This window comes from Podarcis muralis, chromosome 8 (assembly GCF_964188315.1).
Source record: "Podarcis muralis chromosome 8, rPodMur119.hap1.1, whole genome shotgun sequence".
Lineage (NCBI taxonomy): Eukaryota > Metazoa > Chordata > Lepidosauria > Squamata > Lacertidae > Podarcis > Podarcis muralis.
The window spans coordinates 23,505,135-23,529,753 of NC_135662.1; the positions used below are offsets into that span (position 1 = coordinate 23,505,135).

The 24,619-nt window shown below is 41.2% G+C and overlaps 1 protein-coding gene across 4 annotated transcripts in view; it reads right to left on the minus strand.

Moving 5' to 3' along the window:
* The window catches only part of VPS13B (vacuolar protein sorting 13 homolog B), a 357,629-nt gene that overhangs the window by 8,641 nt on the left and 324,369 nt on the right, over positions 1-24,619 (minus strand). For all 4 annotated transcript variants that reach the window (XM_077932818.1, XM_077932820.1, XM_077932817.1 and 1 more), the window contains 8 exons: positions 23,873-24,019; positions 21,825-22,108; positions 19,951-20,078; positions 19,435-19,634; positions 14,311-14,426; positions 12,383-13,206; positions 6,356-6,532; positions 5,424-5,594 (listed from right to left, as the gene is read on the minus strand). In XM_077932818.1, the coding sequence (XP_077788944.1) occupies positions 5,424-5,594; positions 6,356-6,532; positions 12,383-13,206; positions 14,311-14,426; positions 19,435-19,634; positions 19,951-20,078; positions 21,825-22,108; positions 23,873-24,019 (2,047 nt within the window). The remainder of the gene's footprint in view (positions 1-5,423; positions 5,595-6,355; positions 6,533-12,382; positions 13,207-14,310; positions 14,427-19,434; positions 19,635-19,950; positions 20,079-21,824; positions 22,109-23,872; positions 24,020-24,619) is intronic.

The following is a 24,619-nucleotide window of genomic DNA, read 5'->3' on the forward strand; positions in this document are numbered from 1 at the left end:
ACGTAAGCCTAAGATGGACTTCATAAGAAAAAAAGACCTGCATTCCATATATCATTTTAATATCCCCTTCTATTGCCAGAAATGCTCATAAACTAATGCAACCTCTGATATATTACCAAGCTTAGTAGAATTAGGCTTTGGGACTTTTTGTTACTATCTTTGTGAACACAACCATATTTTACTTTAATGTACATGGGTCAAACTTTTACAAGTGCCTTAATGACCCCTCCGGCTTTTAGTATCAACAGAGGACTGCAGTTTAAATCTTCTTAAATGTAAACAGGTATGTAAGGTGGGATCTCTCTTTGATCTCGAGTTTACTCAAGCCACTTACCACAGAGATGTCTCTAGTTGTTGTAACTTTGATGGATAAGCTATTTGGAACTCACTAAAAGGACAATGATTGAACAAAGTGACAAGGTGTTACGTGACAACAATTTGAAGCTTAGCTGCCTGAGCAATAGGCCACGGTTGTTCAGCACAGAGGAAATCACTGGGTAAAGTCTTTAGACCTCTTTGTACAAACAGAGAGATCAAACAGCTGCCCTGGAAGGGACATCTATTTGGTTCCATGTGGACAACAAAAATGGGCACCTTGGTCAATTGCAGTTCACTATGTGCACATGAAATCAAATGTTACTGTTCAGCGATTTTGGCTGCCCCCCAAAACAGAATGGTGAAGGTGGGTGAAGTTCCCTAATGTGTAAGGGATAACAGAAGGGGCCATCAGTGTTTCACGACATGCAGCCATCATGCAACATGTAGTTTGCCCCGCATTGCTTTCTATCTTTTTGAGGAAAGAATCTTACTTTTCAGTTAATCCAGTCTCATTAAAATGTTGTTCCTGATGGCCACTAGCTTGGATAGCTTTAAAAGAGGATTAGACAAATTCATGGAGGAAAGGGTTCTTGATGGCTACTAGTCAATATGGTTATGCTCTGCAATGCTTCTGAATATTTCTCACTGTGGGTGTTTTGCATTCAAATTATAGCTGCACTGGGACTTTTTGAGACTCCTTAGGAAAACCTGTTTATGACATTTATGACATCAGATAAGCCAGTGGAAGCTAGAAGAGCCATGACATATCACAACCTACCAGCCTATCGAGAGACAAAGCAGAGATTGCAAGAATGACACTAATGGCCTGGTGTGCTGATGGGCCAATTGTTTACAGAACTATACAAAAGCATGCTGGATTGCACAGCAAACTATGAAATTTGATGCCTCGTGAACAACTGTGCCTGCTAATCTCTCACTTGTAAGATACAATCTGGGCACTTGCTTGTTCACATTACAATGCACGTGCATATATTTATTTGGGTGGTTAATTTCTTCTGTGACTAAGAACAGTGGGCATTATTTCAGCAATAAAGAATTTGTAAACAGAATCAGAGAGACGGGTTAAGTTCCTCGTTCTGTGTAAGTAAAACAGTGCAGGCAACTGCAGTCTAAGCCAATTTATAAACTAAAGTTTGTCGTCCATATCTTGAGTAAAGGCAGCAACAAAGAAAAAGAAGCAGTCTGGTATGCTTAAATATAACAGCAATAACTTCAGATTTCCAGCACAATGTCTAACCTGCTTGAAAAACAGGGGTTCTACTGTTCCAATTCAACTCAACTGGCCAAAATTACTGGCTGAGGTTGCCTTTAGAACTCGTATAACCCCTGTTTGAAAACAGCTGCACTGGCTGCTAGTCCCTTACTGGGCCAAAATTTAAGGAGCTGACACTAGTGTTTAAAGTCCTAAACAATTTAGGTCCCAAATATCCGGGAGACCACCTGCTACCCTAAAGACCCTCTTGGGTATTAAGATCAGCAGAGGGGCTCTTTTGTTAGTTCCACTGCCCTAAGAAGTTTTGGGTGGTCGTGGCCCAGGCGAGGGCATTCTTTGTGGCAGCTCCTAAATTGTGCAACTCTCTTGTCAAAGCCTGGCACCTTCACCATAAAGCTTTTGGCAAATGCTGAAGATGTACCAGTTTATCCTGGCCTTTGACACCTGAGATGTGTTTTCAGGGCTCACCCTGTGACTGTGTTTTAATTGGAAAAAAAATATTTAAAAAATTGTCCAGTAGCACCTTATAGACCAACTCAGTTTGTTCCGGTATAAGCGTTCATGTGCAGTTTTTAAGAAGCACTGAAGAAGTGTGCATGCACAAGAAAGCTTATACCAGAACAAACTGAGTTGGTCTATAAGGTGCTACTGGACAATTTTTTTTATTTTTTATTATTTCAACTGTCTGTGTTTTAATTGTTTTTAATATAGAATCTTAAATTTTAGTAACCCACCCTGAGACCTGCTGGTGTAGGGTTAATAATAACAATAACAATAGCAGCAGCAGCAACAACAACAGCAACAACTGTCACTTCCACAACCAGACAAAGTCAAGAGTGGAAATCTTTAGAGAAAGATAAATTAAGTAGATCTCATATATGCTTAAGCTAAGAGCAATTTGCCGATGCCATGACTTCTACCAGACTGTGGACTTTACTAACTTCCAAAAAATTAGAAGAACTGCTGAGGAACATTTTTGCAGAGTTATATGGTGGTGTAGATTCCAGTAGCCCAACTAAGTGGTGGACACTCTGGATGTGTATTAAGAACACGCAAGTTTCTGCTTCCTATCATAGCTAAAACAGAAAACAATGCTTCTTTAAAAGTGACACCCTTTAGATCAACATTTCTTCGCTGTTGTGAGCTGAGTATACAACAGGCAACTTAGCAGGACAATGTGACAGATCTTAAATTGCTCCGGTTCATTTTAGTGGAGATCTTTGTTGAAGATTCTGCTCTTCAGTCTTTTAGATCCCAACTACTTCTTTTATATCTGCATTCCCCACTCTCAGGAAACCTGCTTTCTGCTGCATGGACATTTTTATTAATAGACTATGATATTTTGCACCTGAAGGAAATGGCACTCACCCGCTGTTAGGAGGGAATTTGTAAAAAGTCTTGTTGCATCATCCTGCATTTTTCAAAGCCCCTGTTATGTCATACTATGAAATAATTTCCAGCAGCCCTAACCTAATTTCCAACATTTCACCAATTCTTTGGCAATACATTAAAAGAAATATGAATCTACCACTGAAGCTGGCAGCTCTGTGTTGAATCTCTCTCTATAATAGCTACTTAAACTTACTTTGTGTCCAGATGCTGCCCATTTGCCTTGAAACATGAGACTGTGGTCTAATCTTCTCCAACCTGGTGCCCTCTGGATATTCTGGACTACAATTCCCAGCAGAGCCAATGGCCAGGGAACATGGGACTTGGCTATAATAACACCAGAAGGTACCAGGCTGGGGCAGGGTATTGATTTCTTCAACTGTTTTTATGCAAGCTGCTTTGAGGGCTTTCCCTAAAAGGTAGCTTAGAAGTAAATAAATATTGTTGGTGTGGACAGTGAAATACACAGTGAAATACAACAATGTCAGAAAGGAGCTAAGTGGTAGTACAGGTTACTGGAAAGAAGCAAAGAGAGCTTGAGATGGTGCTGTGTTCTTTATGACAGCCTGATGGTTTCTTATGTAAAGTTCTGCTCATAGGTTGAATTGTATAGCAACTGAAAATTTTAAAGGTGAATATTTTTTGAAGCTAGCCTCTAAATTTCTAAGCCTCTGATTTCTAAGCATTTTGATCTTTTGATAAATTGTGTTCTTTTGCTAGTTTAATAAATGGATGCATGCACGCTCTGCAACGCACATGTTTCTAAATACTTCAGTTTTAAATCCTACTTTCATTTCACAAATTACTATGAAGTGGTTAATTTTTAAACTTGTAGGTAATAGTTTAAAACACCCATGGTGATCTTCTCCCCTAGCTAAGTCTTTTGGCTGGAGTTTTAATATTATTATACAACGTTGATGCGATGTGACCGTTTCTGCCGCAGAAATATTTTTTGTCAACATTTACTTGACATTTGAACTATACTCAAGTGATTTTCAAACAAAAACAAGCATCTAAGTTATCTATGAGGCAAAGGAAATAACCAGTCTGAAAGGTTTTCCTGTAGTTCATTAAAAGGAAACACTGGAACGAGCATGTCTTTGTATCTATATTGTTTACGTGATGACATTCATTCCGCCCTGCATCTTTTGCCACATCTAAATTAAAGGATAACTGTACTTCTAAATATCCACAATTACTATTAACAATAAAAATGTATTCCCTTGCAGCCACTATTTTAAATGCAGCTGGCTTTTGCTTGTTTTTTAAATGTGCATTAAACTCCCTTCTCATCTAACAGGGTCATCAGAAAATGTTTTGTAACCTGTCTAGCTGCAATGGAACAGAACACTGAATCTAATATTTAATGCTGGATTAAAGAGCAGGATAACCTGTTCAGTCGGGAACTCGAGACTCTCATCAGGATATATATGGCCAGGGATTTATCCCCATGCTGTATACACAGGCTAACCACAGGCGGGGAGCTAGAACATACCGATCTGAATTTGCAACACTGATAGGCAAAGGCAGGCCATGTTGCAAAACCTCACTTCCACAGAAGGTTCCAGGTCAGACTTGATCTGAACCACTGTTTCTCATGAAATTGCCTCCTTCTTCTGAATTTACTCTACCCTGTGATGCTCAGCCTCCAACTATCTGTTCCACAGGTAAAGACAATTTTCATATGCAACTGATTACAGGCTGCTGCTTTATATGGAACACTAACTCAACACTGGCATAACAAGAGGACCGGAACAAGGAACCCCGGTCTCCTCCTGTAAGTAAAGCTTAAATAAACAAAGCAGCTCATATCCCTGAGCTTCCTTTCTGTTTGAGGATATAAGCCAGTGAGAGCTTTCTGCTGAAGACAATCTACCTACCTACCTACCTACCCCCTGATTAGGAAGAGGAAGGCTCCATCTTCTTCAGAATTAGAACTTTCATTGGGACATCACAACCACCACCAGCAGCTACCCACATTTGAGAACTCAGCTTGCTGCTACCCCATAATAGATGGATCTTCTGCCTTTGCCTCGTCAGCATTGCCTGGATTTCTTCCCTAGACCCCATGCCCTTCACTTGACACTTGGCTGGATCTGACATAAGCCTTCATTTCAACAGTCTTTGGTCTGCATGAATGTGGAGAACAAAACCTAAGAACATGCCAGTCAGTTTCTGCTAAAGGAAAAAAAGCAGCAAAGCCAACTGCAGCTGAGGAAGTGTGCTTTGCTCAGTGCAGTCTGCTCTCTTCCCACCCTTGCCTCCAACAGCTATGCACCTATCGCCCCATGAGACCAAATATACTGTGAGAGCCTGTCTCACTCTTGTCTTTCAACCCACAAGAATTCGGTGGTGAGGGAGGTGGGGGGACACTATCCCCAAATGAACACCCTAAAGATAAGAAAATATTTTTTGTAACTATTTTTGGAGCCCATCCTCCCAAAGACTGGGTAGAACGGTCATGAAATCGTACAACCATTACCTAGAAGGCTGATGCCTAGCCGAGAGAGGCCTTGTCTCAGTCCTTCTCCCAGATTCTCAGGGAGTTGCCTTCTCCATTCTTCTTGCCGGTTGTAATGCTCCTCGTCCAGGGACAGCCGATCCATATTCCGAGCAAGGCTTGTTGCCAGGTTCGTAATTGATGTCAGTGTACCTAAGCGCAAACAGATTAGGAAGTCAAATCAACAAATTGCTGAAACAATGGCATTTTGTCCATTCAATCAAGGCACAAAATCTATACAGTAGTTCTGTTATGTTAAGGATCAATAATTTGGTGTACAGTGCAGGTTTTACCACAGCCCTTCAGTCTTCCTTCTTGTGAGGCCTGGCATAACTGTAACCCACCAAGCCTTCTAGCAATAATTGCTCAGCTAATCTAATGCCACAGATACAGAAAAATGAGTCCACATAGGGACCTTTTATATTGCTCTGCAATGCTGGAAGAGCAACAGTTCTTGATTTGAATCCTCTGCATTTTGCAGCTGGGTTTTGAAGCCACAAGATGGCACTATGTCTGTGTCCAAGCCCAGGAAAATCCAGATGTACGCTTTCTCCAAAAACATGTTCAGAAATACTTCGCGATGGTGCCTACTTTCCTTCTTTAAAAGGCTACATATGATGAGGCAATGTGGTGTAGGATTTCCAAGGTGCAGCAAAAGTACTGAACTTCTTTAACATCTCCGTTCAGTTGCTGCATGACAAAGTGGCCATGCGGGAAAGCTTAAACCGCGAGTGTTTCTAAGATAATGTTAAAGGGAACGGCTTGCTTTAAAAACACAGAGGGTTAGTGAGGTTTGCTACCCTCCCAGCATTTTGCTGAAACCCAACAAGCTAGAACTAAGATGAGGACGGCAAATCTGAGAGCTTCAGCACTGTCTTTGAAAAACCTTAGAAAAAATGCAGCAGGGTATCTACCTTTGGAAATGTGTTTTACAAATGATGTTGTTCCTCTGGATACTCCGCTAACAAAGGCTCCAGGACCACGAGTCAGCCCTTCGTATGGGAGCCTGAAGAAATCGGCAATTCCATTCCCTATGCTTCTTACCAAGCTGGCTGGGCTGCCAAGAATCTCCAGAGATCCAACGACCCATCCTACATAAGGAAAAAGGAGAGAGAGAAAAGGGGGGGGGGGGAGAATTGATGCTCACTAAAACTACAGAAAAAGCAGTTTAACCAAAAAGGAAGGGGGGGACCCCCTCTATTCTCCCTCCCTCCATCCCACTTTTACACAAAAATTTATCACATCACGAACTTCCTTTGAGAAAAACACGGGAAATAGCTCATCCACTACGGATTCAGCAATGGCAATCTTTCATGCTTTCTAAATCAAAGAAATCCCTTTGGCAAAAACACAAATAGCTTTAAAATGACTTCCTTCCATGAGCCTCCCGTATTTCTGCTAAAACTGCGTGTGGAGAGATGGATGCTGCATTCAAATAGCTCGAAGTAATAGGAGCAGAGGCTTATTTTGCTTAGAAGGCTTTACATCTTGTAAAGCAACTTTGTTATTTCACGTCCTCACAGTGAAAGAATCATGACAGCTAGTTTACAGTGATGCAGTGTACAGCCTTGGGGGAGTGTGAAGGTCAAACTGCTTGATGGGGTGTTGGGAAAGGGGATGCAGATTTTTGACAAGTGCGCAAGGAATTATTTTAATCCACCCCAACAGCTCTGTGCTGATCACTTTCTTGCAGAGTCTAGTTATAGCCAGATAAATGGCTTTTTGCTCAGTGCAGTTGTGTAAACAGCAATGACATTTGCATGCTGATTATGTTACTCAGAAGGAGGATCCCTTATGAGTTCCCCACAAGGGGATGAGTATGGAGGATTCCTAGGATTTAGTTTCCTCCATAAAATTACAGTTGCTGGCAGGTAGCCTGATGTCCAAGCGCATTGTCCTTTGTTTGCTACAAGCTGTGCTGCTAGGCTGACTTGGAAGCCAGAAAAGAACTGTCAAAAGGGATTGTAAGGTCACACAACTGTTGGATGTTTGCAGCACCCAACAGAATGGCCCCATGAGGCTACCTGGAGAGAGCCTGTGACATCAGAAGACTACAGGAGTGTTTGGTTGTGCATTGGCTGTACAAGTAAAACAAAGACATTTAATCATGCAGCTAATGATCAACTGAGCTGCCAATTATAGTAGGTACCGGCAGAACAGACAGACAATTCCCCTTCCCATATCTGTACTTTTTGGTCAATGGTATGCCTCAGTAAGAAAGACTTTGCAAGAAAGCAAAGTGGCTGTCCAACGAGGCCTTACAAATAGCGGGGGAGAGAAGGCAAGCAAAATGCGAGGGAGATAGTGAAAGATACAGGAAATTGAATGCAGATTTCCAAAAAATAGCAAGGAGAGACAGGAAGGCCTTCTTAAACGAGCAATGCAAAGAAATAGAGGAAAACAATAGAATGGGGAAAACCAGAGATCTGTTCAAGAAAATTGGAGATATGAAAGGAACATTTCGTACAAAGATTACCATAATAAAAGACAAAAGTGGAAAGGACCTAACAGAAGCAGAAGACATCAAGAGGAGGTGGCAAGAATACACAGAGGAACTATACCAGAAAGAAATGGATGGCTCGTACACCCCAGGTAGTATGGTTGCTGACCTTGAGCCAGACATCCTGGAGAGTGAAGTCAAATGGGCCTTAGAAAGCACTGCAAATAACAAGGCCAGTGGAAGTGATGGTATTCCAGCTGAACTATTTAAAATTTTAAACGATGATGCTGTTAAGGTGCTACACTCAATATGCCAGCAAGTTTGGAAAACTCAGCAGTGGCCAGAGGATTGGAGAAGATCAGTCTACATCCCAATCCCAAAGAAGGGAAGTGCCAAAGAATGCTCCAACTACCGCACAATTGCACTCATTTCACATGCTAGCAAGGTTATGCTTAAAATTCTACAAGGCAGGCTTAAGCAGTATGTGGACCGAGAACTCCCAGAAGTGCAAGCTGGATTTCGAAGGGGCCGAGGAACCAGAGACCAAATTGCAAACATGCGCTGGATTATGGAGAAAGCTAGAGAGTTCCAGAAAGACATCTACTTCTGCTTCATTGACTATGCAAAAGCTTTTGACTGTGTCGAGCACAGCAAACTATGGCAAGTTCTTAAAGAAATGGGAGTGCCTGATCACCTCATCTGTCTCCTGAGAAATCTCTATGTGGGACAAGAAGCTACAGTTAGAACTGGATATGGAACAACTGATTGGTTCAAAATTGGGAAAGGAGTACGGCAAGGCTGTATATTGTCCCCCTGCTTATTTAATTTATATGCAGAATTCATCATGCGAAAGGCTGGGCTGGATGAATCCCAAGCTGGAATTAAGATTGCCGGAAGAAATATCAACAACCTCAGATATGCAGATGACACAACCTTGATGGCAGAAAGTGAGGAGGAATTAAAGAACCTTTTAATGAGGGTGAAAGAGGAGAGTGCAAAATATGGTCTGAAGCTCAACATCAAAAAAACGAAGATCATGGCCACTGGTCCCATCTCCTCCTGGCAAATAGAAGGGGAAGAAATGGAGGCAGTGAGAGATTTTACTTTCCTGGGCTCCATGATCACTGCAGATGGTGACAGCAGTCACGACATTAAAAGACGCCTGCTCCTTGGGAGAAAGGCGATGGCAAACAGTATCTTAAAAAGCAGAGACATCACCTTGCCAACAAAGGTCCGTATAGTTAAAGCCATGGTTTTCCCAGTAGTGATGTATGGAAGTGAGAGCTGGACCATAAAGAAGGCTGATCGCCGAAGAATTGATGCTTTTGAATTATGGTGCTGGAGGAGACTCTTGAGAGTCCCATGGACTGCAAGAAGATCAAACACATCCTTTCTTAAGGAAATCAGCCCTGAGTGCTCACTGGAAGGACAGATCGTGAAGCTGAGGCTCCAGTACTTTGGCCACCTCATGAGAAGAGAAGACTCCCTGGAAAAGACCCTGATGTTGGGAAAGATAGAGGGCACAAGGAGAAGGGGACGGCAGAGGACGAGATGGTTGGACGGTGTTCTCGAAGCTACAAACATGAGTCTGACCAAACTGCGGGAGGCAGTGGAAGACAGAAGTGCCTGGCGTGCTCTGGTCCATGGGGTCACGAAGAGTCGGACACGACTAAACAACTAAACAACAACATGCCTCAGTAACGTACTTCTGTAACAAATCATAATGTGAGAGGGATTTATATCTTTTAATTAATGAGTCAAACAAGTTTATGTGGCAAATCCAGGAGTAACTTGGTACGCTGCCTGATTCGTAAGCAGGTGGGCAAAATTTACTTCTATTGATGATGTTCTTCACAAGGAATTGTTCTCTGAATTAAATTTTGCAATAACAACAAGAGTCTTGTGGCACCCTAAAAACTAATAAATATATTGTTAAGCATACACTTACATGAATCAGACCCCTCAATAACAGAAACTTTGATTCTGCATATACTGAAACTTAAAAGTCTCCTTTTGACTTCTCCTTTTTCAGAGTCTCATATACTAAGAGCTATCTATGCCTTTTCACTGACTCTACAGTAAGTCCAAATAGCTAATTCGCAAACAGGCTACCAAATACCCCCCTCCCACAAAAACCTGCTCCTCTCCTTCGTCCTGGCACCCTAAGGCCTAAACTGGCTCCTGTTTGAGGGCAAAATCAGTTCCTCTGTGCTGTGCAGTTTGTTCAGAGCCCTAGAATGGAGGAGTCCAAGAGATAGTCCTCTTTAGAAAAACGGTCAATGCTTATGGAGTTTGGTTTCAGTGGTTTGAGTAGAATAGCTCAAGTTTGTATACTCCAGAGCTTAGGGCAAGGAAACAAGCTGGGAGACAGCTTGAACACAAGTGGAGGAAAGATTCAAATGAATGCAACCAAACGCTAGTAAGGGCTCAAGGTATAGGGCGATATATCTATTCAAATCATCATCACCATCACCATCACTATCACAAACCTGTCTATTACATACTAGGATTTACATTAAAAAATATGTGTGGGTACATTCCACAGGGACTTGCTGACTGGCTGCTGCTTCCACCAACATGTGCATATATAGCAAGACTTATGCCTTTGGGGTTTATCTGATCCTGCTGCAAATATGTGAAACTACAAAAACCACTTGAAGAGTTTTTTTCGCTCTTGGGACTCAGCCAAATGGCAGTGTCTCATCAGGCACCATCCCAAATCGCTGCATATGCACACCAGGATGCAAATGTTGCAGAAGATACTTGAGTGCAATACACAAATCACATTTATAGCAAGCTTTGCGCCCTAACATCCCCTGTGACATTGTAAGGCAGGTGTAGTTTACCTGTGGCCCTCTGGTTGTTATGAGACTCCAGCTCGCATTAGCCCCAGCCAGTATGGCCTATGATCAGGGATGATGGGAATCACAGTCCAACAAATGGAGGGTCACAGGTGAATCATCCCTGCCGTAAGGGATTCTGAGGCTCACCTTTCAGATTGCATACCACTTCACTGTTATCCTAAGAAGTCTGATCTGTTAGACTGTTTGAATTGACGCTGTATCCAATTTGCACAACCAAGTGATGGGACTGTCATGAGGAAAGCCATCATTATTGACTATACAACTTAAATGAATGAATGAATTAATGAATGACAAATGAACATATAAGAACACTGCTTTATACCAAGTCAGTGTATTCGTCCTATATGCTATTGTAGCCCAGTATTTTCAACTCTGACTGGTAGTAGCTTTCCATGGTCTCAGGCATAGGTCTTTCTTAGAGCTCTGGGAGATGCCAGGAACTCAAGCCAGAATAGCATGTCACTTGTGTGCCAGTCCATATAGGCCAGGGTTTCCTAAACTTAGGTCTCCAGCTGTTTTTGGACTACAACTCCCATCATCCCTAGCTAGCAGGACTGGTGGTCAAGGGTGATGGGAACTGTAGTCCAAAAACAGGTGGAGACCCAAGTTTAGGAAACCCTGATGTAGATGAATGTGCTCCTGCATGGGCGTGCACTATAAGAGAATCAGGTATGATCAAAGAGCACAAAGTAGCCATTATATGGTGTTATAATGTGTGTGTGACTGTTGAATAAGTGGGACTTTCTTAATTGCACATAACACACAATAAAAGTGGTTCACAGACTGTTACGCTGTTGAATGGTACAGGGCCCAACAGCAATTGGCATGGAGAAAGATAATGATCATGTTTCAGCAAAAGCAATTGTGCATTGGCTGTGGGTGATCAAAGGCTAGTCTCCTTTTCCACTGCAACGTACATGTTCCTATATAGCAAAGGTACAGCAGAGATGGAGTCACTTTATGAATGCACATGTATGGAAGTGAGACAAGGTATCCATTAATCTAATAGACTGTTTGCTCACTATTGATCTTGTATGGGAAAGAATCAGTAAAACAAACACACTCTTCAGATCAAAGGACAATAAACATCTGTGTGCCAGTCTAGCATGAGGATTCTGTGAAGAAAGACAGATTGCTAATCATAAACGGCAGCCAAAAGGAGATTGAACAAGAAAACAGTGTTCAATGGCATAATTTGCCTCAAATGTATCGAGACAGATTGAATAATTTCATGAAAGAAATTCCTTTTGTTGAGTTCATGTTAGGAATTAGTTGCTATGAATTCTGAGTTGTGCAGGCTGGCTAGGACAAAAGAAAGAAAATCAGAATACTATTCCCATATTTCTCACAGGCTTTGCAAATAGCCTGCAAGAGAATGTTGATCTCTACTATTTCACATTCATAGCATTTTTAGATCTATCATTTTACTCAATGTGATGTCCAAGCCTTGGTCATCTTTGACTTTCCCAACAAAAACCAACAGGCAGCCTGATCATAGTTATGTGGATTTAAGCTTGTTGATCATCATCGGTGTGTACTCAAGTGTACCCTGAATTGTCTGTTTTCATGCACTTAGTCACATGCTGCAAACATTGGGCTATGTCAAAAAGGTACAATATGTTATGGAACAAACATACCTGCTCTGAATAATGCTCCTGCAGCATAATGCATGGCCAACGCATGAATGAGCTGCCTGGCAGTTGTAAAAATGGGTCCTCGTTCAAACACAGAGAAGGAGAGAGGAGTGTGATCTGAAGCAATATAGAGCTTCAGGGAAGCATGGACGCTGACCAAGAGGCTCACCGGCTGGATTGCTAACTTCCTTAATTTCACTGGATTGGCTAAAGCATTTGCATGCTGCCTTACTGGTTCAGGAAGTATCCGGCTAATAGCCGAGGCTTCTGCAGAATGGCAAATGCCTCTGCTGTCTGGCAGGTAGGTCTCAAATAAAGTTTTGATGTAATAAACAAATGTGTCTTCTACATATAACCTGGCTGGTTTCATTTCAAAGCTGAGGTCATTCACATGAAACAGCAAATTCTGCTCTTCTGACAGAGTGAGGCAGAGTTTGATGAAGGAATTTTCATTATATTCTTCCAGATCTTTGTTGGATACCATGAGGTTGGGCACTTTGGTCCACTGTGTGGTTTCGTTTTTCTCTCCCTGGCACAGCAAGACGGGGAAATGGAAATTGGATTTGTTGTAAAGCTGATTGTCCAGCTGCAGGTCTCCACAATAGATATGGAGAGTATAAAACTGCTGAAGGCCACTGGTGGCCTCTCCATGAAATTCATGAGAGAGAGGCCTAAGGTAGCTGGCAACTGGAACCATATGAAGGTAAATGTGGTCCACCGTGAACCGCAAAAGTTCAGACGATGTTTTTGGGCTCGTGATGTCATCATATACAGTGAGGCTCAGCTGGCTGATGAACGTTTTAAGAAGGAGGCTCTGCTCTTGAGTTCTGTAGGGGGTGGGGAGAAACAACAGCAACTAGTTTCCTCCAATTTCAAATGAAATTAGCCAAGGGAAAAAATGATAATCGGGTACGTCAATGTGCAAATGTTATAAATAGGAACCAGATTTAGAGATCAAAATACCTACAGCCAAAGCATACAAAGAGGTATTATTGCTTGTCTATGCCAAGTTACATCCTCCCCACCCATTTAACATAAAGATATATTTGACCTTCACTATAACATTTTATGCACAGTAGTTCTTGGTCGTACTTGCAATGTAGCATGAAGCTAAAGCAGACAACGTAAAATATCCTCACACGTTGTCACATGTTACTTTTTTGGCTCTTTTGCAGCAGACAAAACAGAGCACTTCTAATATGGATCATTAACTTCACATTATGGAAGCAATATATTCCCTTATTAAATCACTGTAACTATTTTAAACTGATGATGGGTTGCTTGCTTTATAGCGTTAACTACTCTTGGCAAAACTTAACTAATAAGTGGGCTACTAAGCACGGGGAATCACTGATTTCAGGGGTATTAATACTTCATTATAGGGCATATAAGCAAAATCCACAAAAACGCGCCCTGCTCTTTCTGTGATGCACCTCTGGAAGCCAAGAACTTCAACTGTTATAAAAAGGTGATGTTATAATTCAAGCTGAGCGTGGCTTGCAACAAAGGTTTTGTAACTTTGGGGCATAAGGAGCTGTAATAAAGATGATCGACTACCTAGTTTGCCTAGGACCATTCTTCTGCCCTGCTTCATGAGTGAGAACTCCCACAGATCTCAATGGGAGTTCTATGCAAGTAAGGACTGCCAATCTGGCCAAATAAACTTTAAACTTGTGTGTCCTCTCTTAGCCTTGTTTATTGTACCAGGCATTTCGTGTTTATCCTAGGGTGACATGACCTCAGACGTTAAGATTGTCATGTTTTACTGTGATATACAAAAAGTTAACATGTGGTCTAAACATACGCAACACATACACAGCAACACTAGACAAAACAAACAGTTGTGCTAGATTTAATAAGTCACTTCACACCTAAAGGACTGAACACGGGAAAATTCTCTTTTATGACCTTCTAAAGCAGTTTTAGCATACCTGTTCAAACTGATCTGTTGTCCTGGTCTTCCTTCAGGTGCTAAAGTGACAATTATTGTTCCACACTGATGAGCAATATCCACATAAACGTAGCCAAAGCCAGTTAAGAACACAATCTAGAAGCGGAGAAAACGCTTACTTAGAAATTTATGAAATACAGCTACACCTTGAGCCAATTAATGTTAATACTCTTTGGACTAAAAACACTTACTCCAACGTAGTTCTATAGACATCTGTACAAATATAGTGACACAACTTGTTTGGAAATTGCAGCTTTTAGTTTTAACTTTCTGTTTCAAGTGAAATAATAAAAGCAGATTTCCTACGGCATCAGACACAAAGATCCAAGAATTCAAACATCTGGTTTCTTTAAAAGCCACCAGAACTGGACATGGCACAAGACGTTTTTTCTTTACCTCACTCTTGCCATTTGTTTTGCTTGCTTGTGCACACTGCCACATGTTGTATGCCACACAGTCCTGCAATCATTTCTGTGAGGCAGAAACTCAAAAAAAGGCTTGTAGTATGTATATTACTGCACAAGCAAGGCATATAAACATACATTACCACACTCCTCAAAACAGCAGAATTTCCTATTAGCAGTAGGGGAGAGAGGGGAGAAACAGGAGGCTAATGACAAAGTTCTACATTATTTGACTAACCTTTATTTGGAACTATGGCCTAAAATATATTGTACTTTGACCACTGATATCCATTTGCAGGCTGCTATTTGAAGTATCATTCACTTCAACATGCCACCAAGACATTCCTAATGTCAGGACTACTATGGCCTGGTAGCGTGGAGAAGTGTTTAAAAGTCATCAGTGTAAAAATACTCCCATTGCATGGAAAAGGGAAGCGTTCTCTTCAACGTGATTCATTTTTGATGTTTCATCTGTAACTTTTCATAACTATTTCACATTTCACATAAAACTGGCGCGAAGACGGGAATACCTCAGAAGTTAGCACAATATTGGATTAAGTTACACAGGCACTCCCGTCTGGCAACTCTTCCAGCTCTGGCATGCTTGTTATGGACATTTTAGCACTGTGTCTACTTCACAGCCAAACTGGTCAACCCTATACATGACTGACTGCACAGCACTGGGGCCATGGAAAAGGAACTTTCAGTGGCAGTTCAAAGTCTGCGAAAGGTTCTCCTCACTGAGGTGCAGCTAGCCATGTGGCCTACTACAGGAGAGCCATATCCATCATTCTGCCACCCACTTTTGTCTCTGACCCCTGCCCATCAGTAGCATGTGGCTCCTGAAAAGTTGCTTAAGGAGGAATGTGGCCACTTGGGCTGAAAAAGATTCCCTACCCCTGATCTATGGCTTTACTGTGGAGCGGGTCCCCTCGCCTACCAAAATAAAGACTTGGATGGCCAGACATTCAAATTTAGGCTGTGGGTCTAAACGGGTAGTGAAGCAAGAAGGGAGGTAATCCTTTTAAAAAGGAGTCTAAAGAAATGTTCTTATGTTAAAGAGCATTCTGAGGAATCATTAAAAAAAATTAAATAGGAGAAACAATTGTCCCTGAGGAAGGTAGTTTTTTGGGTGGGGTGGGGGCAGTGTATTTGAGACAGTAACTTCTCTTTCAGGCTCTTGCTTAAGGTTCACCTCTCTTTTTCCTTATCTGGCAATTTTCAGTGTGGCCCTCCTTTTTGTCTCAATACCAAAGCAAACAGATCAGGATTGTATTAACAATTTTTTCCAGAATACCGACATTTCTTTCTATCGTTTGTTATGGTGAAGGTAACACCATCTCTTTATTTCAGGTGAAAATAAAAGCAGAGAAGACAGCACAGTTTGGGCAGTAGCATATTTGCTCATGAAGCAATAATCTGCCCTAGAGAATTTTATTGCTGTTGATGCCGCTTTGGAAAGGAAGAACTCAGCATGATTCCAAACACCTCAAGTATGGGGTTGTGGGATTAACACTTAGAAAAGCTTATTTCTCAGGAAATTACATAGAGGCAACATTAAATATAGAATGATTTTCATTTTTTTCCAATCCTATTTTTGAGAAATCAAAGGAGCCAATCAAAGGGGAGTGCAGAATCTGTATCAGCAGGAACATTATGTAACATGCAGTGGTTTGCAAGACATACAGTTTTGGGGGTAGCTCTCTTGGTTTAAACAGCTCTGACAACTTGGAAATGTTGTTATAGCTGTAGCCTGATCTACTTTTTCCATAGTCAAGAGTGCAATGCTTGGGTTTTTGTTTTTTTATGGAAGAAGAAACCAAACGGCAGCATGCAGAGTGGATTTTATGGAGCTACACCAAGGCAGGTTGAACACACAAGCCAAGAAGGTTCTATTTATGAAATAGAAAATATCTAAAGGAAAGCCAAGAGCTAAATGGTGCAATAGCAATAAAATGCAAGTCTCTGTTAAGAATGCAGAAAATCAATGCCAACTTTCATGTGCACTACCTATGGAAAAAATGTTTACAGTATGCCATGGCAAGATTGAACAGCTAGCAGAATGTAACTGAACACAGAAGAGGAATGGCACTAACCCCTCTCAGAAATAAGCTATGCCCAACAGATGAACAACCACAATGGTTATGAATGCATTTATCTGGGAAACATACATTTTTCCAGGCGCAAAATATTATGGTTCCAATCCAGCCCACCATGGACACAGCACCCACATGTGGAGGTATCTTCATATGGCAGAGTGCGGCTTTCCAGATGCTGCTGGACTAAAACTCCCATTATCCTTGCCCACTGACCAAGATGGATGGAGCTGATGGGAGTTGGAATCCAACAACATCTGGAGGGACTTCATGCCCGACACGTGGCATGACAAAGCCTGGCAACCAAACAAGTTCTCTTCTTCAAGAGGATTATGCAATAATATTCTCAGAAAACCAAATCAATATGGAGATACGGAAAATGTAAGGCCTGAGCACATCTCTCCTATTCCTGTCCAGTCTTCCCTCCTTCACTTGGATCAAAGAATGTGGGCAAAGAACAAGGGGGGGGGGACTAGATAGGGAAATGGGAGGCAAACATTTGCTTCTGGGCTGTGTGCATTTGTGTGTGTTTAGTGGGGTCAGATTAGGAGCCCTGGCCAAGCTTTCCCTTGAATGCCTTAATAGAAAAGCAGTGATGGTTTCCACTCCAGTAGCAGCACAATAGTCATGCAACACTCCTGGTACCATGTGAATGTAGACTGGGACTCTTAGCATAGTTTAAAATGCAGTTGTAAAGCTATCCAGTCTGCTTCTGCTAAGTGAGAATAAGAGAAGGGTAGAAATGATCTGGTGTGAGAGAACCACCTTGAACGGAACAGGACGGGGCAGAAAAAATCTGACTGTGCAGTGGGGGTGGGGGACACCAGTTGCCACCCACAGTAGCAAACACTAGTACAAATATGGTGCTCCTACTGAGGTGGTTTATTGGCGAGACCTGACAAACGCACTGATAAAGCCAAAGCTGCAGAAGAAATGGGGAGAACGCATAATCTCACTAATAAGTAATCATCTGAATCCCCGACTGATTAAGGCAGAAGCAAAAGTGGGCAGTCTAGTTGGCTTTGGAAACTGAAGAATCTACACATTCCACCAAAGGAATGTGCATTTCTTAAAGAAAAATTACCGCAGTCAGACCCACTTTCTATTTCCTAGGTTTATTGATAGTAGAAACATTGCTATATCTAAATGCTGTATCTTAATAATTAATTGGTCCAGAATTCATTTACTGTAACTGCATCATAACGCCATTGGCTGGAGCCATCTAACAATATCCCTCCCAGTGACCCATGTTCATTTGCTTTCGAGTCAGGTGAATAACCCTGGAATGCACTAACTTCACAGCAGAGAGGAAGGACCCATTCCAAAACCAACCATGTTATTAAAAGCTAGATAAATTAGTTTTTGTTTCCGTACTGCCCTTATCTTGGCTTACAAATGTTATTAGCGGCCACAGCACTGCTCTGATATATGAAATAACATCTTGCTAAATTATTTCTTTGAAGATTTCCTGATGGCAATTAATTCTACAGGTCAAATAAACACAGCGGAGGAAGTATTTCTATTTCGTTTCGTTACATTTAGAGACATTCTTTTCACCAAGTATCCTTTTAATCTCGCATTGTGGAAAGTGCTCCCCCACCCCTTGCAACTCTTGCCTGTTTCTGAACACTTCAATCAAATAACTTTGGAATCTGAGCCAGAGCTGCCTCTGATCGTGGACGGCAGATGTGAATTTCAGTAAATACATACATAGCTTTCTTACTAGACAAAGAAAGAGCACTTAGCTTAAACCAGAGGTTTTCAAGCTTTTTGAGTCCATAGCTCCCTTAACCAACTATATTATTTCTGTGGCACCCCTGTGGAGCCCAGTTATGTCACCCCTTGCCTGCAGAGCTGGCAGCCTCTCACCCTTTTTTGAACACCCTCCTTTGTGGACTGTTCCCTGAGTCTCCTCTCCCCTCCCCTCTCCTTGGGAGTCCTCTGTGCAGCCACAGCTGCCAACCCTGGTCTCTGAGCTGCCCGCCCCCAAAGAGAGTTGCTTGCCAGAGGCACCATTCACCTGGGGAGCTTGTAGTCAGGGCTGCTGCAATAAACATCTGTGCAAGCCTTTGGGAGGCAGAGATGCGAGAGGGCATCAGAGGTGGGAGGGAAGGAAAGAGGGACAGAGGCCAGTGTTGCCCATGGCACCCCCAATCGTCATTCAAGGCGCCCCAACATACTGGTTGAAACCACTGACTTAAATTAATGCCTAGACTGAAAAAGCAAATGTCCTGTGATCCTGTGAGATTAGAGCTGTGTACATTCGGGGCCAAAGCAATGGTCACAACAATGGCAACAAATTTCTGGTGCAAGGGAAACAAAAATTCCATTAGGTATTACATTTCCCTCCTTGCACAAACCACCATGGAAATGAGTGGGAGTCCCCCACAAACATCTTAAGTTCAATTTCTAATCATTTTAATGGGGTTGCACATGAAATTTCCCCCATTTACTAATTATGGTTGTGTTTGGACCCTAATTCTAAAACACATTTACTTCCAACCAACTCCTGTTTTTAAGATGAGGATGTTAAATTTATTTCACTCTATGCTCACATTATCATTTTGCCACACTGGAAATGCAGAATCAAAACAAAGAACTAACCTGTGTGCCTTGGTTATTAATATCCACAAAATCACTCCATTCATTTGTTAATTCTTCTGATGATACAACTTTCAAAAGGATGCTGGGCACCAGGTCTTTGGTTTTGCAATCTGGATAGCCGGAAACTTGATGATAAAGTTCATGGTGTACTGAGCTTTCAGCTGGAACGTGCTTGCAGTAAATATCAAACTTTGGCGTGTCTGGAATTTAATAAAATATCCAGAAAGCTCTTTAAGGAAAGATGTTTGTATTTATAACACAGTTTCATCCGATTTCAATGCACACACACAAGCCAGACTGTAACAAGCTCTGCCCAAAAAATTATCAGGAAATACAATTATTGCTTTTTGCTTATTTTCCAGACCCCCCTTTCATATACCCTCTTCATACACAAACTGCCTCTTGAATTAAATATGTTAATTCTGAGCACACTTCTTAAATTAAGAATTTAAGAGGCAAGCAAGCCAATTAATTCAAAGGCTTAAACTTTATGTCGAAGCAGGATAAATCACATACCTTTGATGTTCTCTTTCACAAGCAATGAGACAGGACACCTGTTGTGGATAATTATGCGAGGACTAGGATCTTCTGATAGAGTTAAGTACGTCACCCCAAGATGTTCCTGATAAGTCAGCGCAATAGCTCTAAAGCGAACAAGATTGTAACATTAGACATTTGAAAGTCAACTTAATTTACTGTTACAAATTTCATACCAACCTAGTAATGTATGAAAGAATAACCAGTTATGGGAAGTTTCTCCACTCTTAAAACCAAGATCTCATGAATACTTGCCCACTTTAAAAAAAAGTGGCTGTGTGTCCAGCAACACAAAGTTCAAAAGAAAGAAAGAGAAGGGAACAGTGTCAACAAAGGATCAAACTTCCTACGAACATATTTAAGTTCACATACAAAAGTTTGCATGATGGTGGCCTCGGTTTTCATGGATTTTAAAAGAAACTTTATTTTCTAAGTAACTTTTGATGGCAATTCTATTAAGTAGCCTTCTTGCATAGAAAACCAGCATACACTGTAAAGCAACTCGCATGCTGCTGGTACGAAAGAAATGCAAAAAAGCAATAAAAATCCAATGAAACAGAAAGATACCTCCCACCAATGGGTCTCTTCTGGATGTGGGACTACAACTCCCAACATCCCTGAACCTGGTTGGGGTTGATGGGCACTGCATCATGCATCATGCCCATTGACAGTGATGCCTACATCACTGGGCTCACAGACAAATTCCTGTTCGCACATATTCTTTTTAAAGCTGCCTGTTCACCTTTATTCTATTAGAGTGATTTTTTTCCAAGGATATGTAAAGATAAAAATGTGTCAGTTTGGAAGAGGGAACAGTTTCTTCTTTCTCATAATCCTGCTTTTGACTCCTGCTCTCGCCTGTTAGGATCACTGTATTTTGTCAGCATCCTTTCTTCTAAGGCCCATATTGGAATCTCTTTGAGTCCAGCCACATCATTCATAAATCACCCAGAAGAGTCACTGCTGAGTAATTGAATTGATATAGGTATTCCCTCCTCAATGCTCAGAGATTGAAGCACACATTGTCTTCAAAGCATCTCCCACACAGCTCACAGCAAGGGCAATACCATATGGCTGATTCTGATCTTACGTGGCTCTATATAGCTCTTTATTTAGATCTGCATCATACAGTAAGAACAACATCAGTTTTGGAGGCAGGAAACGGAAATCATCTCTTCTATGAAGCAGTGGAATTTTTACTACACGGAGTGGCTTATTTTCAAAAGGGGATGAAATTTTAGATATAGGCAGCCTTTCAGACTTGGAAAGTTTTCTATATTTCCTACCGACTTCTCAGTATTGTTCTCAGACAAGTTTCCCCGCCCCCTCCTCTCTTAACATATACTGTGCCATTTTAAATAGCTAACTTTCTTCCCAAACTGCTGTAGAAGACAGAGACACATACAATTGGATTATTAAAAGTATAATTGTTCACAAGCTGTTTGAGAGCACATTTATTTCTCAAGCTATCAAGATGCTACTAAAGTGTTACTAAAGTAGATGAACAGAGAACAAAATCATTTTTCATATCACAAATTGCAAAGCTTAGGCAATTAAAAGCAGAACACTGTATTTGTATTTAAGAGCCTATAACAGGCATCCCCAAACTCAGCCCTCCAGATGTTTTGGGACTACAACTCCCATCATCCCTAGTTAACAGGACCAGTGGTCAGGGATGATGGGAATTGTAGTTCCAAAACATCTGGAGGGCCAAGTTTGGGGATCCCTGGCCTATAACATTACTGAGGACCAGCCTCACTATTTTAACTTTTAAATAAACCCCTTGCATTTTTGAAGACTGGCATTGCCTTCTGCCTGTCAATATAAAGCTCGTTCACACACATTCTACATACCTGGTGCAGAATCCATTTTCAGATCTCCCTCCAAGGGGTACAGCTATACTCTGCCTTGGGAATTCCTGCCGGATAACAGCTGGCAGGCTCCAACATGAAATGGCGTGGCAATTAATGCTATGTTTGAAGCTTAGCAACATGTACTTTTGAAGAGGGAGCATATCAGAAACTGGCTGGGTAATATCAGGCATCAAGTCCCAAAAAACAACAGAACTTGCTTTGGCAGTGTCTATTTCTGTAGCTGAGCAGATGCTGAATGTACTACTGTCTGGAACTTGCAAGTACTAGGAAGGAAACAAGGAAGGGAGTACATAGCTATTTAACACACGTCTTCAGTTTCTGCAGAATTTGTAAGGGGCACAATTCAAAATATTCATAAGGTTACATTAAATCTCCAAACATCTTGCCTGCATCCACTTCTCTTTGGTATGGTACAATGCTTTTTTTCTAAAAAAAATGTTTAGGGTACTCTCATTTTCCTATTCATATTGAAATACTGCCCCTCAACGAGGCTAAACTTAGATTCACAAAATGTTTAGGAATATGCGCCCCCCTGTGTCCCCCCCCCCAGAAAAAAAACCACTGGTATAGTAGGATATCCTTATAGACAGGCAATGAGTGGCAATGCCAAAAACTTGTAGGAGAAGCAGTGTAAAACAGTAGTTTCATAAATCCAAAAAAGGAAGTAATGTGAGCTTTTATAACGTACGTTTTAAATAAGTTTGCATTGATCTTTTTTTAAAATTAAAGCCAAAGCATTCCTTTGTATCCAGAACAGTCTGCCTGTCATTTAATGCACCAATGAAAGATGTATTTCCCAGATAATCCCGGGCAATAGTACTCAAAGAACTGTGAAGCATCTCTAAAGAGTTGTGAACAATTGCAATATAGGATGTGCATTTTTCTCCCTGATAGACCTATGCAGGGCTGCACCAAGATATTCTGCTACCTAAAGTGGATCAGCAAATGCTGCCTCTTGCTCCCATTCTCCTCCCTGCTCCCAGTGGACTGTCCTGATAGCGTCTCACACATGACTGCTGCTTCCGGTTTTTATACTGACGCTTGCAAACTACCATGAACTTTACATTACTTGCTTTTTAGATTTCTGAAATTACAGCATTTTACAATTGTTCGTGAATATCATCTCAATAGTTTATTTTATACATGCATTTCTTGTACGTATACATGAAACACCCCTATCCCTATCCCCTTATACACCTGCCCAGACTCCTCATGGTGCCTCAGCTCTCTGCGATATGGCCTGCGACAACTTGTGAGAGGGCATTCTCAATAGCGGCATCGCTTTCAGGTGCAGTTCGCAACAATATGAATGGAGTTTCGCCGTCAGGTAAAAATGTAGTTACTCATCCGAGCATTTGGTTAAAGTGGTGCCCCTCTCTTGGCTACGTTGTAGTATAAAAAGTTAACAACTACAACAGCAACAACAACAATATATTTTGATGTTACATTTTGTATTTAAATGAAATATTGCCTTACTGAATTTTTAAGTTTTTCCTGGTTCTGGGATTGGGTGTACAATGAAGACTGGATTATAAAATAATTTAAATAAGTAAATATAGCTATTATTCATTTTTGCTATTATCAGCAAGTACAGTTGATTTAAGTCCCTGACAGTACACTGCCTACTCAGAAGTAAGACCCAGTGAATTCAATGAGGCTTATTTCCCAGTGCTTATAAACCAGATATACCTTTTCTATATGGGAATTTTTAGAACTGTTTCAATAGCTATGATGGATTATGCTGCCTCTGTTTCAACAGCAGCCTTCAGCTTCTGAACATATGGGGACCAAGCAGAACTAATTCTACACAGTATCAAGATCCGCAACTATGCAGAGATCACAAGTTAATTACCATGGTCAACTGTATTGTGGCATCTATGTTCTCAATTAAAACAATCTGAAATGAGTGACTTTTATTAAGTCCTGATCCAGTGTTTTCCTTTCAATAAGAAGTTTAGCCTTTATATAAATAGTAATTTATACCCACTGTAGAAGCTAAAACAAAAAATACAGTGTTAATATTTTACCTCCTCTCTTAGTTGAGACTTCATAATAGATAGCTGTGGCTTATAGTATATTTGGTATGGAGTGTTATTGATGATGATGCTCTTGTCTTCAATCTGCAGGATCTGAATACCACGTTGAACAATAGAAGAAATGCAGAACTGACACAGCTGCAGAATAATATCAAGAACAGAACATTAGTAGGTGAAGGACAAATATTTTCCAACTATGTAAGAACCGCTAAATAAATAATTCATTTTGATGCTCAAAAATGTAGGGACCCTGTTATGTACGCCACCTTAAGCACTATTTCAAAGAAGAAAATCTATTAGCAAATCACTGTTTGCTGCCACTTTGTGCCTCAGTTAAAGAATTTAAACCATACATTAGGATGGTACGAGCTGCTTGGCAGTGGAACAAACTACCCTGGAAGGTGGCAGGCTTCCCTTTGTTAGAGGTTCTGCAGCAGAGACTGGATGGTTACCTTTCAGGCATGCGGTAAGAGTGGATTTTTGTCATTGGCGGGCAGCTGAACTACATCACCGATGGGTTGGGATCCACTAGTGGGTTGTAACAAGAGCACTACTACCATGCAAATATACGTTAAAGGATTCAGAAATGGGTCCCCAAATGTTAAAAGTGGGTCCTGGGTCTGAAAAGACACCTGAATGACATGATTTTGATGTTCCTTTTGTAATCACTCTGTCCATGGGAAGGCAGCTAAGGTTATTCTACCTTTTTAAACAAATCCATATGAACAAACCATTCCC